Source organism: Taudactylus pleione, unplaced genomic scaffold, assembly GCF_031769625.1.
Source record: "Taudactylus pleione unplaced genomic scaffold, aTauple2 ptg000012l, whole genome shotgun sequence".
NCBI classification, from domain to species: Eukaryota; Metazoa; Chordata; class Amphibia; order Anura; family Myobatrachidae; genus Taudactylus; species Taudactylus pleione.
The window spans coordinates 3,787,701-3,801,960 of record NW_028284415.1 but is presented as its reverse complement, the minus strand read 5'-3'; the positions used below and the strand labels follow the sequence as shown (position 1 = coordinate 3,801,960).

Genomic DNA, 14,260 nt, shown 5'->3' with positions numbered 1-14,260 from the left:
GGTCCCTCAAGTCACTGACTAGACAGTGTGTCTCAACTTGTCCAAAAATCTGGGTAAGTATTCTAATTACATGGATGTCTTTTTGCAGGTTCTGACCTGAAATGTGGACAAGGGGACACATTCAAGGAACCCAGATGCCAGACCCCAGGGGTAAACATTATTTTGCAAATATCTGTAATCCTTTTTTAGCCATTCATGTCGTTATAAGTAATTATACAGTATAAAACTAAATGCATTGTGTGCGTGTGTGGGGGGGGGGGGGGGGAGCAATTGCTCCCTGAATAGAAACAAATTTTTTTGGAACTTAAAAGAACATTTAAAAATCCTGCTCTTTGCAGCATATATATATATATATATATATATATATATATATATATATATATATAAAAAAGTAATCAAATACACAGATTTGTGTTAATTTCCAAAGCACTACTTTAACACAAAACAAATAAGACATTGATGGAAGCAGGCCACCCAGGATTTTTGTAAGATCGAGACCGACATTTGCACAATATGTTCCAGGAAACATCCAAACTGGATTGCCATAGATTTTTATCCTCCCAACACTGAAAATCTGAACACTGGCGTTACCACTTGAAATCCAATTCTGCCATGAAGCTAGGTTGGTTAAGGTCACTGGAGTGGAGCAAGGCTACAATTGGCATGAAATATGGCAACAATCCAAAATTGGAAGATAAACAGGAGTCCCAAGAGCTAACTGCAACTAACTTCTGTAAATCTCAAATAAAAAAAAAACAAAACAAAAAAAAAAAAAAACAGATCAATAAAAACAATATTAAAATAATAAAAAAGTTCCACGATCACTGCAACATTAATTGTTTGAGGTTGTCGTGAAGAATTGTATCTTTCACGTCACGGAAAACCAGGCGTATATTCTCTGTGTTTATAGCAGTGGTGAAGTGATGGTAAAGAGGCTTCTGCTGCTGATCCCGGCGCTTGTTGCGGAAACAATCTACCAGGAACTTTTGGACATCGGCAAGGCAATGGGGGTCTCCTTCAAACTCTTGGAAGTAGTCCTTTATGCTCACTAGTTTTACTTTCTCTTCAAGCAAGTCTGTCTTGTTTAGGAACAAGATGATAGAGACATTGCTGAACACACGGTTGTTTACTATTGTTTCAAAAATGTTTAGAGACTCCGTAAGGCGATTGGTCTGACGATCTTCCATCAGTACCTGGTCGTATTCGCTTGACGAGACCAAGAAAAGAATGGAGGTGACACTGTCAAAACATTCAAACCACCGTTTTCGCTCTGACCTCTGGCCTCCAACATCCACCATTTTGAAAGGCACATTTTTTATTTCGAAGTCATATTCATGTATTCCCTTGGTGGGTCTACGAGCCAGCAGTATATCTTGCTGGGAAGGGAGGTAGTCCTGTGGAAAGAGCAAAATTCTTACATTAACAATTCAAGAGAGCTAAAATCCCATGGTGTAACCTCAAGTGCCCCAGAAAGTAGTATTTCCATTCAGCTATTACCAACACTAGAAACAGCTGCAATAATATTGTTGCATTAGAGTTAAAACTACACAATATTTTGTCTTTGAATAAAAGAACAATTTTGCTGGATAAAAAGTCTTGCAACTAAATATAAAAAAACACTATGCTGCTACTGTAAGGGGAAGTGATCAAAGACATTTATTCGGGTGCTCCTGTGTCTTCACAATTATCTTACACTAGAATAGAGACTTCTAAATAACTTCTGCTATAGTTATGTATTATACTATTGCAGACAAGTGTTCATAGATGTTGGACTTATTTTTTAATTACCTCTTTAATTCAACTGGAATTACTAAAAGGCTAGAGTACAAGCATTGTTTAGGCTGCTAATATTTTGTAGCAGCACCTCCTGGCCAGAGCTCTGTCCTCCAGGCCACCAAAGCCCTATACCCAACCGAAAAATGTCGCAGAGTATGCCGGCGATGCATAAAGGTTAATGGAATTTGTATAGTTTTGTTATTTTCCCTCTATCCAAATAGTGTCTATATCAATGCCAGCTAGAACTCGACAGCAGCAGCAAAGGCAACGCAAACTGGGCCTGTTTTAGAGTGGCACGCTATGCCGATGATCATGTAGTTGATCAATTTATTACAACTGCGCAAGTTTGTAAATACTCGTACGGCACATGTGTATGCACAAAGACACTGTTACGTTCCAGACAGACTGTGATGGGTGTTCCTGGGCGTTGACTGGAAGCTGGTTAGAAATGCATGCACCAACGGTCCATTCAGTGGGCACGTTATGCAAGCGGCTGCGTTCACAGACGCAGACATAGAAAGCAATACTAAGACAAACTATCTGCCATAGGGCTGGTGCATGTTTCGATGGTGCAAATTGGTATTACAGCGCACATGGGCGCCTGAGACCTTGCACATTTGGCCACACAGATGGAGGGAAAGCTTTTGTAGCGCCAATTGTGAAAGCTAGCAGCCAGGTGACCGCCAATAGAGTTGCTTGCGATTCAGAATCAGGCCCACTAAGAGGTGCTTAAAAATATTTTACAGATGTGTCTAATACAGCAGTCAGCCAGCAGTTGCCACATGCTGCATAGACTGAGAAACATTACAGAAGTGCACATTTATGCCATCTGTGACCACTCCCTGACGATCCCCAAGAAAGTATATGTCACATGCAGGTCCCATATACATTTCCTGATCATGTAAAAATTAGCGTAGGAACACATGAGTGAAATTGTAGCCTCCATACAAGTGTTAAAGGTCTTCACACAATTCCCATTCGCACAGCTTTCCTGTTGCTTTTTACTCCATGGGGCAAATCTATGCTACATAGCCTTTCCTGTAAACTCACAATTAAGGGTCAACAATGTCATTTTCTTCCCTTTTTCAGTGAATGGAAACTGCATTGTTTTTGGAAATTGTTTTCACTAACCAACATGGCATATAATACAGAAACAGCACTGAACCACTGCAACCAGACACTTGCTTTTATTATGTACAGACACTGAACTCTACAGAACCACCACTATGATTGGTCGTTAGGATTCAGTGAAGATTGTACACTTATATGCAATGCTGTTAAATGAGCTCTAAAGTCTGGCAATGCATTTACATTTTAAATAAGTTCCAAAAGCAACTCAAGTGCACACACAATCAATTTCTCCTTATCTGATAGCTGTAACATAGCATAATTCATCAGCCAGAGAAGGCATTACATGTTAATCTGCCCCAACTTGATTTTCCTAATGCTGGGCATACACTGTCCAATTATCGGCCCAATCAGCGGATAATCATCTGATCAGTACGATAATTAATACAGTTTAGTGTTCACTAATTATCAGTCAGACATGCAAAATGGTTGACTGCCTGACATTACCAGTGTTCCTTTACAGGGGAGGAATGGGGGAAAGATTTCCTATCCATGGGTGGAACGCAGATATCGTGTGGTCATTCACTTACATATCTCAGTGTATGGCCACGAAATCGGATGGTTTCAGCTTGTCGGATAAAATGTCTGTTGGACTGACATACATTTGACAGTGTAAGTTCAGCATTACCAGACAGGTGCCAGTATGTATAGACCAGTACCTGCTCACACTTATCAGAAAATCAAAATTGAGTCTATTGCCACCTGCTGAGATGTATGCGTGCTATCAGACACTTACTGGCAGCAACACGCATCCTCAAGGAATGGCTGCAATTAGTGGGGTAGACAATGGGGAGGAAAAGTGGCTATTTAAATTAGGTTGCTTTTTTTATTTAAAGGTTGAGCAGTTATACAGAGATTCAGAAGCATTCTCTGAATGCTCAGCTGATTTGTGGGCAGCAAGAGACAGAAATAGGAAGTGAGGTCATGTGTCATTTGCTGTACAGCACACTGCAGATCTTCATGTCACCACCTCAGCCAGCAAGGTGCAACACTCACCAGTTCTCCAAGCTTGTCCAAATTGTCCAGGAAATATTTCACAGATTCCCCCTGTAAAAAGCAGAAAACCAATTGAGGCAATGAATAAACAGGTTTTTATACTGTAGTAAAAATAACTAATCATCCCACGTACATATCTAGGGCGGAATTCAATGGTTTCCAGCCCGACACAGCTATTCAATTGTTGCTCCTGACGGGCGCACCATTTCAGCTCGCACCCCCGCTGAAATGGGCGAAGTGTGACCAATTTGGGCATCCAAACGGCACACTTCGCGATCACGTCTAGCACTTTAGTCAGGGTAGCAGTTTTGCGCAAATTGCAAATTACAGTTACTTTCTTGGTATTGTTGGAAGAAAACCTTTGCCAAATCCCAATACAGCCCACATGTACAATACTTTGCAAAAGTTTTAGGCATTTGTGGAAAAAATGCTGCAAAGAAAGAATGCTTTAAAAAATAAAAGGGTTAATAGTTTATTTTTATCAATTAACAAAATTGCAAAGTGAATCAATATTTGGTGTTATCGCCCTTTGCCTTCAAAACAGCAGCAATTCTTCTAGGTACACTTGCACACAGTTTTTGAAGGAACTCGACAGGGAGGTTGTTCCTAACGGGTTGGGTATGAGTCCCCGGTGGTCGGGATGCCGCTGGTCAGAATACAGACAGTGGCATCCTGACAGTGAAAATACAGACAGCAGTAGGCAAGTATACTACCACTAATCCTTATATCATATATACAGATAGAGTGATCTGCAGATATATCTGTATATGATGGTGGTCGTTCATATATACCGAACGACCATCTATCCGGCAGTTGCGGGTCCCACTGGCCAGGTTGCCCCCCCCCCCTCCCCGCAGCTGGCACTGCATGTGTACGGGCTATGGACAGATATGTCTGCAGCACGTCGTTCACAGTCTGTACACACTGGTCGACAGGCAGCAGATATATTGGGCGATCAATTGATCGGCCAATATATTGGCCAGTGTGTACCCAGCATTACCCCTACCCTAACCCTCCCCCTAGTGCCTAAACTTAACCTTCCCCTTGCCGCAGCCTAACCCTCCCCTAAAAATTGAGATAGATAGAGAATATATATATACTCTAAGTATGGGATCCTAGGACTGAGAAATCACACAATGCAGCCACCACTCCTCACTAATTACAGAACTTATTCCTCCCTGCATATAGGACTGAAAACACACACCGGGTGTGGCCAGGCATAATGATTCAGCACACGAACTAGACACAGCCACATCGATAGGAAAACAAATTACATCTTAATAACACCACCTTAAAGAGCCACTAACCAAGACCTTGTAACATGTAAACGTTCCCTGGCAAATAAACTACATTTATCATGGCCAGGGAACAACTGTTTCACTATCTCAGTGGTTCCCAAACTGTGTGCCTAGGCACCCCTGTTGTGCCTCGGGACACTTGCAGGGGTGCCTAAGGTTGGTGGTCTAGCACAAAATAAAATTATTTATGGTCAATGCAATGTAAATATATGGACAAACAGAAGTGCAAACCTGTCCACCACCACATAACAGACTCTAAAGATGACAGGTTACCACAATTTACTACATTTTTTTCTGAATTTCTCAATTACAAACATTTGGCTTAGGGGTGCTACTATCACAACTGGAACTTTTGAATGTGCTAACATTACTACACCATTGTGGCATTCTGTTGTTTTTATTTACATATGTGAACGGTCCCATTATTGAAAAAAAAATACTGTCATTATTCGAGGTTGAAAAAAATATGGAGTGCAAGTGAGATTGTTTACTATTTTACATTTGTGCAGATTTCTATAAGTTTGGTGACATATTTGTGACATCTTTGCTGCTCCAAGTGTAGCGCCATCGGTTTAGATAGTTTTCTTTATTTCTATTATACCTAAAGTGTTCCACATAATCCCAAGGACTTTATATAGAATACAAATTTATTTAAAAGGACGTTTATAATAAGGATAGTACTTTTAATCGCCATCGTAATTATAGTTAGAGGAGGTCCCTTCTCACACTACTCTGTTGCCTATTCCACTGCCACCAATTTCACTCCAAGTTCTCTACATAATGAAAGAAAAGCAGGTAAGCTGTACCCCGTTAAAAAAATAGGATTTTGGTACTTACCGGTAAATCCTTTTCTCTGATTCCACAGGGGACACTGGAGGTGCTTACGCTGGGGTATAGAGGCGTGGATAGCTGGAGCTGGCACTTTAAATAATTTAGAAGTGTGAAGCTCCTCCCCCTCTATTCCCCACCAGCCCTCAGTTTAGAAAATGAAGACCGAGAGGAGATGGAGAACAACCGGAATGAAAGGAAGAGGATATCACACAACAACAAAACCATCCAACATATGGAACAAACTGAACAGGCAGGCGAAAAGCGCTGAGGTGGGCGTCCAGTGTGGAATCAGAGAAAAAGATTTACCGGTAAGTACCAAAATCCTATTTTTTCTTTCATCCACTAGGGGACGCTGGAGGTGCTTACACTGGGGACGTCCCAAAGTTTTCCCCACGGGCGGGAGCGCTATGAGGAACCTGCAGTACAAGGCGGCAAAACATGATGCTGAAGCCTCAAATCTATCAATTCTATAAAACTTCACAAAAGTGAGCACCGAAGACCAAGTGGGCGCATGGCACAATAGTAAAGTAGAGGCACCCCCTACGTGCCGCCCACGACGTACCCACAGAACGTGTGGAATGAGCCGACACGGACATAGGAGGCTGACTATCATTGCTGACATGAGCTTGACAGATTGTCAGTCTAAGCCAACATGTCAACCCTGTTTGGACGCTGGCAAACCCTTCCGAACAGCCTTATAAAAGGACAAAAAAAAAAACAACACAACTCAGACTCGCGTAAGGACACCAAGCAACATAGAGGTGGAGAGCTATAACCACATCCAGGGTAGAAGAAATACCGGAGTCCCCTACCAAAGAAGGTACCACAATAGGCTGATTTATGTATAAAACAGACAACCAAAGGAAGGAAAGTAGCTTGCGTCCTGAGCCCCGCCCTATCATCATGAAACACAATGCTTATAAAACAGAGCCCCCAATTCAAACCCCTACGAGCCGTAGCCAAAGCCCAGAGGAGGACAGTCTTCCAAGACAAATACTTAATATCAACCTCTTGGGAGGTTCATGGAAGACTGAAGAAACAAAAAGTACCAAGTATAAGACTTAAGGAGCCATAGGTGGTACAAAGGGTGGCTGCACCCGCAACACCCCCTTAAGAAAATCTGCGTTGCAGGTAGGAGGGCCAACCTGCACTGAAATAAAATAGAAAGAGCAGAAATCTGCACTTTTAATGATCCTAGGCGAAGACAAGAATCTAATTCCGTTCGGAGAGAAGTAAAAACGGGATAACGAAACACCCTTGACGGAAGGCCCCGACTAACACCATATGATAGAAGAGCGCCAGATGCAATGATAAAGCGCATACGAAACCAGTTTCCTGGAGCGAAGCATGGTGGGAATAACAGAGTCTGGGATGCCCTTCCATCTAAGATATCGGATTCAAGAACCACCCCGTTCCACGCAGTTGTGCTAAGTTGGGGTGAACTAAAGGACCCTGCTGCAGAAGGTCCGGATGAAGAGGAAGCAAACCGGATATACTGCCAAGAAGGACCGAAGACCCAACCCCTCCAAGGCCAGTTTGGTGCCACGAGAATGACTAAGGCCGACTAGTGTTCTATTCGATTTAGTAGACAAGGAATTAGTAGTATCGGAGGAAACAGGTAAACCATGTCGTCAGTCCATGGAACTGTTAGGGCGTTGACAGCCTCTGCCTGCGGATCCAGAGTTCTTGACACGTATCCTGGTCACTTATGTTTAATCGAGATGCCATGAGGTCCGCCTGAGGACGACCCCAGTGCATGAAACACGTGTGGGTGAAGCTTCCATTCCCCGGGATGGATATCCTGGTGACTTAGGTGATCTGCTTCCCAGTTGTCCACTCCCAGGATGAATACTGCCGACAGGATTACTGACTGACTCTCAGCCCACTAGAAAATCTGAGATACTTCTCACATGGCTACACGACTTCGAGTGCCGGCCCGGCGGTTAACGTAAGCGACAGCCGTCGTGTTGTCTGACAGAACTCATACCAGACGGGACCTTAGAAACTGCGCTGCTTCTAGCCGAGCATGGGAAACTGCTCCGAGTTCCAACACATTTATGGGCCACCGTCTTTTCTGTAGGGACCACCGTTGAGAGTAATAGTCGAGGACCATAGTTCACCATCCTCCGTGCTGGCGTCTGTCGTATTCCACCAGAGGAGTATCACCCTGGTTGCCGGGGCCAAATAGATCAGTTGATTTAGATGCAGGTGAGACCCTGATCCCTGTGTTAGCAGGGCCAGCAGGAACACTCGGGAGTGGAATTGTCCGAATTGTAGTGCCTTGAAAGCAGCTACCATCTTCCCCAAGAGACGAAGACCGAGAAGCAAGGACATCCTCCTTGGTCTGAGGGCTAGCTGAAAGAGCAGCCGAATGCCAAGTCTTCCAAAAGGAAAAACCTCTGTAATGCCGTATCTAGGATCATATCCAGAACTGGAGTCTTTGGGACGGACTCGGATTGGGTTTCTTGAAATTGATTATGTCAGTGAGGCATGGTCCAAGAGAAGTGGTCCGATGGAGCCTTGATTAACTGATCGACATGACAGACATAATTTTAGTGAAAACACGGGGAGCCAAGGATAACCCGAACGGCAACGCTCGAAACTGATCGTGAGTTTGCAAAATCGCAAAATGCAGTAAAGCCTGATGCGGTTCCCAATTTGGGACACGGTGATGCACATCCTTTATATACAGAGAAATGAGGAACTCTGCCGGTTCAAAGCTTGCAATGACAGACTGAAGTGACTCCATAGTGAAACGATACAGCTTCAGATACTGTTTGAAGACTTTAGGTTTAACAGGGGCCTTGTCCGTGGACACCGGCAGACTCGTAGAGAAGAACTGATGTGGAGTGGAAACCTCGAAATCTATTCGGAACCGCACGGAAAGTAGCTTGCGAATCCACGGATCTAAAGAGGTCTGGTTCCAAGCTTGCTGAAAAGTCTGTAAGCAAGGTCCCATCGCAGGAGATCCCAGGTGGGATGGGAGACAGTCAGCCACCTGTTGGTCGACTCGTCTTTGATCCTGTCGACGTGTAACTGTATGTGGGCGACCTCTACCTCTGCCACCCCTAATGTGCGAGGGGGTACCTCTGGCCCTTTAACGAAAGGGATGCATGAAAGGAATGAAATAAGGGACCAGTGTAAGTCCTCCTGGGTGACGGAGCATTCTAAGGAAAGAAAGAAGACTTACCCCCAGTGGCTTGGGATATCCATTTTTTCAGTTCTGGACTAAAAAGCATATCACCTGTGAACCGTAGACCCTCAACAGCCCGTTTGGAGTCTGCATCCGCCTGCCAAGAGAGCAAGCAAAGAACTCTGCGGGCAGAAACAGCAGAAGCGGACATACGAGCACTGATCTGACTGATATCATGTAAACTGCTGACTCACGGAGAGTTCTGCTAGTAATCGTAACTCTGCTCTAGAAGTATCCAAGCCCATAATCAACTGGTCCACCCAGCAATTACAGCATTGTTAACCCAGGCGCTAACAAGCGTAGGCCTAAATTGGGCTCCTGCTGCTGTAAATGGATCGCGGTGTTTATTCCAACTTGCGAGCAGAAGAGTTGGAGAGCCACAGTAGTATTATATAATCAGTAGGCAGCAGAAAAACAGCCACACACACACACACCTATGTCAAAACGCTGCAAACCTTTGCTGGACAAGTCGCAGCACTTCCTGCATCAGTCAGTAAGCAGCCTATAAGCAGCCACAAGACTATAACCAATCACATCACTGGTTACGTGAGTGGCCCAGCAAAGGAATCGTCGTTTCCTTAAAAAAAAAAAAAACGAAAAAACAAATGCATCTACTGGAGGAGGTGTTTTCCACTGTTCCATCATGGATAATGGAAATGGATAGCCAGAAGGGAAACAATGTGGATTTGGAACCGCTTATCCAGTTGTTTCCAGGCCACAGAGAGCTTGTCTAGAATCGGTTGTGTGAGCTGCAGGAACTACTTCCTCAGGTAGATTAAGGATCTGCCTGACAGCTAGAATTTTAAGGCTCCACCCCGAGTGAGAGATTCTAAATCAGGCAGCGCGGAGCTGCGAGGGGTTCCTCATACGACTGGAGGACAGTCGGCAGAGGACGCTCACTGTAGGCTTATGATAGGCAGTGGAGGACAATGTAGAAGCGGTACACATAATCTGTACCAGTCCAGATATTTGGTTAACCCTCCTATTAGCCGTCAATTCTGACGTTACAGCCGTCATAACTCCTGCCATGTCAGCGGCCCATGGAGGAGTAGGTGATACAGTAATCGCCACAGAGGTTTATAATGGTATATATATAGTGGGAGGAAACCGGAACACCCAGAGGAAACCCACGCAAGCACAGTGAGAACATACACACTCCACACCTAAGGACCGTAGTGGGACCCACGACCTCAGCGCTGTGAGGCAGCAATGCTAACCATTACACCATCTGTGCTGCCCCTTGTGTTACTAAACAAGCATCACATAGCGTGGTGTCAACAGCAATTGGCTTAGTTTGTTGTTACATTTAGAACCACCAAACATTTTCTGATAATTGGTATACACACACAGCCACTCAAACAGAGTCGGTACAGAGACAGAAGGCTAGTGGGAAACAGAGGAGGAGGTTCACACCACTCCCTCCCAATAATTCAGATTCCCTGGACCTTGTACACCCCAGTGTTATCTTCACAGACCCTTTTGGAAAGGATCCTGTAGAAGGGGTGTGTGCCAGGAGATCATCCTTCTGCCCACACTGTGTGGCTTCTGCACTCTCCTGTAATGTGGAGAGATGCACGTAGTGTGTTAGAAACGGCAGCCACGCTGTTGTAACAACCGCTTGCCGCGTATAGAGAGAGCCCGCTCATTAGACTCCGCCCCCTTCCTCCTCCTGAGGCATGCAGTATGGCTGCTTAACGCTGGCCATATATGAACTTCCCCCTCTGACTGCCCCGCTTGCCGCTCTACTAGCGGGGAGAGGGGAGCCTGTGTACCGCTGGCTGCAACACCTGTCAGCCCCTCTACAGCCCGCGATGTTCTAAACTAGTGGGGAGAGGGGAGACTTAATAGATAGAAAGCAGCGCTGCTCTAAACCAGCGTCGGGAAGCAGGGCGGGAGACGGGGGATGCGCAGCTGAGTGTACTCACTGCGCTCCCTCAGAGGTCTCTTCTCTCGTTCAGCTCAGCACTTCTTCTTGTGACCTTGTCACTGTGTAGAAGTGTGCTGTGGCGATAAGGAGCTGTCAGTTGCTTTTAGGATAAGCACTGTGCACTCCTTCCTGCTCTACTAAGAACAGGACGCCAGGTACCCGGACCCCACCTTTAGAGAGGTGGCGAAAGGTACCTAATATAGTGTAAAAGATGTAGTAAAAAAAACAACTAACCTAAATTAAAATAAAAATGAAATGTATTGCTGGAGCACAGCAGATTGTGACCAGCTCCATGAGGCACATTTTCTAAACTGAGGGCTGGTGGGGAATAGAGGGGGAGGAGCTTCACACTTCTAAATTATTTAAAGTGCCAGCTCCAGCTATCCACGCCTCTATACCCCAGCGTAAGCACCTCCAGTGTCCCCTAGTGGATGAAAGAGAAAGTAGCTTAAAGAATGTGTTTGATTTCCTTGTATGAATTTCTATCAGTCCAAAATAACATTCATAAAAGACCTGTGTTCCACATGGGTTCTAAGATATATGCTGCAAGCCTATATCTAGTTTGTGGTGTCAATGTTAAGACCCTCACAACCCAATATAAAATATATATTAGCGTTCCTGCGAGGCTGTTTTAGCGGGGCAAAAGGGCAGAATAAATCCTGCCCTTATGGCGGCGTCCGGTCGGCACGCAGGAGGGTGCGAGCAGAAATCTTGTAGTCAGACTTAACAGCGCAGTCAACTCCTTCCCGAGGCTATTCAGCATCACGCTGAATTGAATCACCCCTTATAACTGACAGGAGGTGCAGTCTAATGGCCGTGAGGGGAAGAAGTGGTCTACCTGCTCTGGCAGGAAATTAGAATGAAAAATAGAAAAAAAGCATCACAAAACAATAAAACATTAAAAAAACATTACACACATGAGGTCCTGTTACCCTTACTTATTCAAGGGAGTGTGTACACCCTGAAGACAGTTTAACAAACTGAAACTGATGTTTTCATGACTATGGGCTCAATTCAAAGAAAATTTAATAGCGCCGGGAAGGAGCTCCTGGAGCTATTCAATTCAGCACGCTGTAATGTCGGAGAATGCCCGTTCTCACGCCTTAAAACATGGTGTTTAGTCGAGAGAACCGGCATTCTCCGACACAAGTGCCTGGCGCAATGCTGTTTCCGCCGCGATAAGGACAGAAAACATTATCCCGCCAGGAGTTCTGCTCGCACCCCGGGAGCTCCTTCCCAGCGCTTATCATATGGTGTTGAATTGAACCCTCTGAGACATATTGACTGCGCCCGATTGCCGCACCTTACATATATACATACACACAAGGACTGATTGAAAAGTATTGAGGGGACCCTTTTTCTGTCCCATAGGTAGACGTGGCAACTCTATAGCTGGCCATCCACTATACAATTTTCTATCAGATATCTGTACAATCTGGCTGGTTGGAATGAAAACCTGGTAATGTATGGGAGCAAATAACAATCGTCCATTTGCTCACAAACACTGGAAAATAGCCAAACATTGTTGTTCAGACAAATTGGTTAAAACACACAAATGTAACCAATTTGAACAATGTTTTTTGTCCTTTTTTCAGTGTTTAAAACCATATGATCGACTGTCATTTGCTCCCAAACATTACCAGGTTTTCATTCCAACCAGCCAGTTGCACAGATATCTGACAGAAAATTGTATAATGGATGGCCAGCTTACGGGGCCATTCCGTGTCAAAACACACTTAAAATTTTATCTCACCAGCTCAGATTTTGTTAAAATTTGGTATATGGAGAGTATGTATGTAGTCTAAGAAAAAAAAAAAAAAAAAAATTGTATTTAAAATATCTCATGCAGTTTCCAAAATTTGTCAAGTTTTCAAAAACTGTATATAAAAAAAAAAAAGCACAACCAGAATATTTTCAAATTGCTATTGCAGCTCTCCTAATTAAGCTCGAGAGGTGGGTGTGGTATCATTGTATTGTGTTTTTATGCCCTTTCCTATGATAAACATAATAGGCTTTGTGAGGAAAAACTTTCCAAATTAACTTTTTGCATTGACTAAAAAAAAAAAAAGTTCAAAACATTTCTGGAGATAGTCTATGTTAAATGTTTGTCAAAATTTAAAAGTGGGGAGGATAATGGGTTCAGTTCATAGTTAAAAATAATTTTTCACCAGGAGTAGGCACTACGTCTGAAAATAAAAAAAATAAAAAAAATCAGGGCCTACTTTTAAATCCAATTATATGATGGAACAACTAAAATTAGCCCAACACTCAATATTTGAATTAAATGTAAACTCTCCTAATTACTTTTTGACAATCTCTACATGTGAGAATATATAATATGGATATTACATATTCTCACATGTAGAGATTTTCAAAAAGTAATTGAGAATTTACAATTCAAATATTATAGGGCTAATTCTAAAAGTTTCTATATAACTATTAACTCAAACCATTAATAATTCTTGCAAGAAAATAATGTTCTTCAATAATGTTAATGCATTGTTTATGAATCATGCTCATGAATCTTTGTTCTCATTAATCAATGGTCAGGAATCATGCTCTGTATTTCAGGACAGCTTGTAGCATGTCTGCGCAAGAAAAACTTCACAAACTTGTGTTGTCACAAGCTAGTCTTCGATGTTGAGGCTGAGTGGCATTTTTCGTCCACAACGCATGTGATGGAGTTGGCGGCTCAGTCAAGAGACTGGCAGCTAGAGCCAGCCTACAACAAATCCTCACGCCTGTCCAACTTTATGAATGGGCAGTAGAAATATATCTGGAATTAATTTGACGTTCACAACACAAGACTATATGGAGTCAAACATTTTTTGAATGATTGTTTCAGCCAGTCAGTAACTATTCGGGGAACACAACAGTATCATGCTTTTATACCTGTTGATTAAAGTATATCAAAAATATCTGTGAAAACCTTTTCTCAAGTATTTCTATTCAACTCGATTTATATAATTAAACTAATTAAGCCCTCAAAACTATTATTACCTATTAGTATTTGTAATTAATACATTCAGCTTTTTGAATAAACTACCTTGCTTTAAAATTATTTTTAACTATGAACTCATTTATCCTCCCACTTTTACATTTTGACAAACA

General features: G+C 43.2%; 1 protein-coding gene across 1 annotated transcript in view; it reads right to left on the bottom strand.

Annotated features, from left to right (window-relative positions):
* Positions 1-420: 420 nt before the first annotated feature.
* The window catches only part of GNA13 (G protein subunit alpha 13), a 55,666-nt gene continuing 41,826 nt past the window's right edge, over positions 421-14,260 (bottom strand). Inside the window, exons 3-4 of the mRNA XM_088468009.1 lie at positions 3,901-3,951; positions 421-1,394 (exon numbers count right to left, since the gene is read on the bottom strand). Of these exons, the coding sequence (XP_088324135.1) occupies positions 822-1,394; positions 3,901-3,951 (624 nt within the window). The 3' untranslated portion in view covers positions 421-821. The remainder of the gene's footprint in view (positions 1,395-3,900; positions 3,952-14,260) is intronic.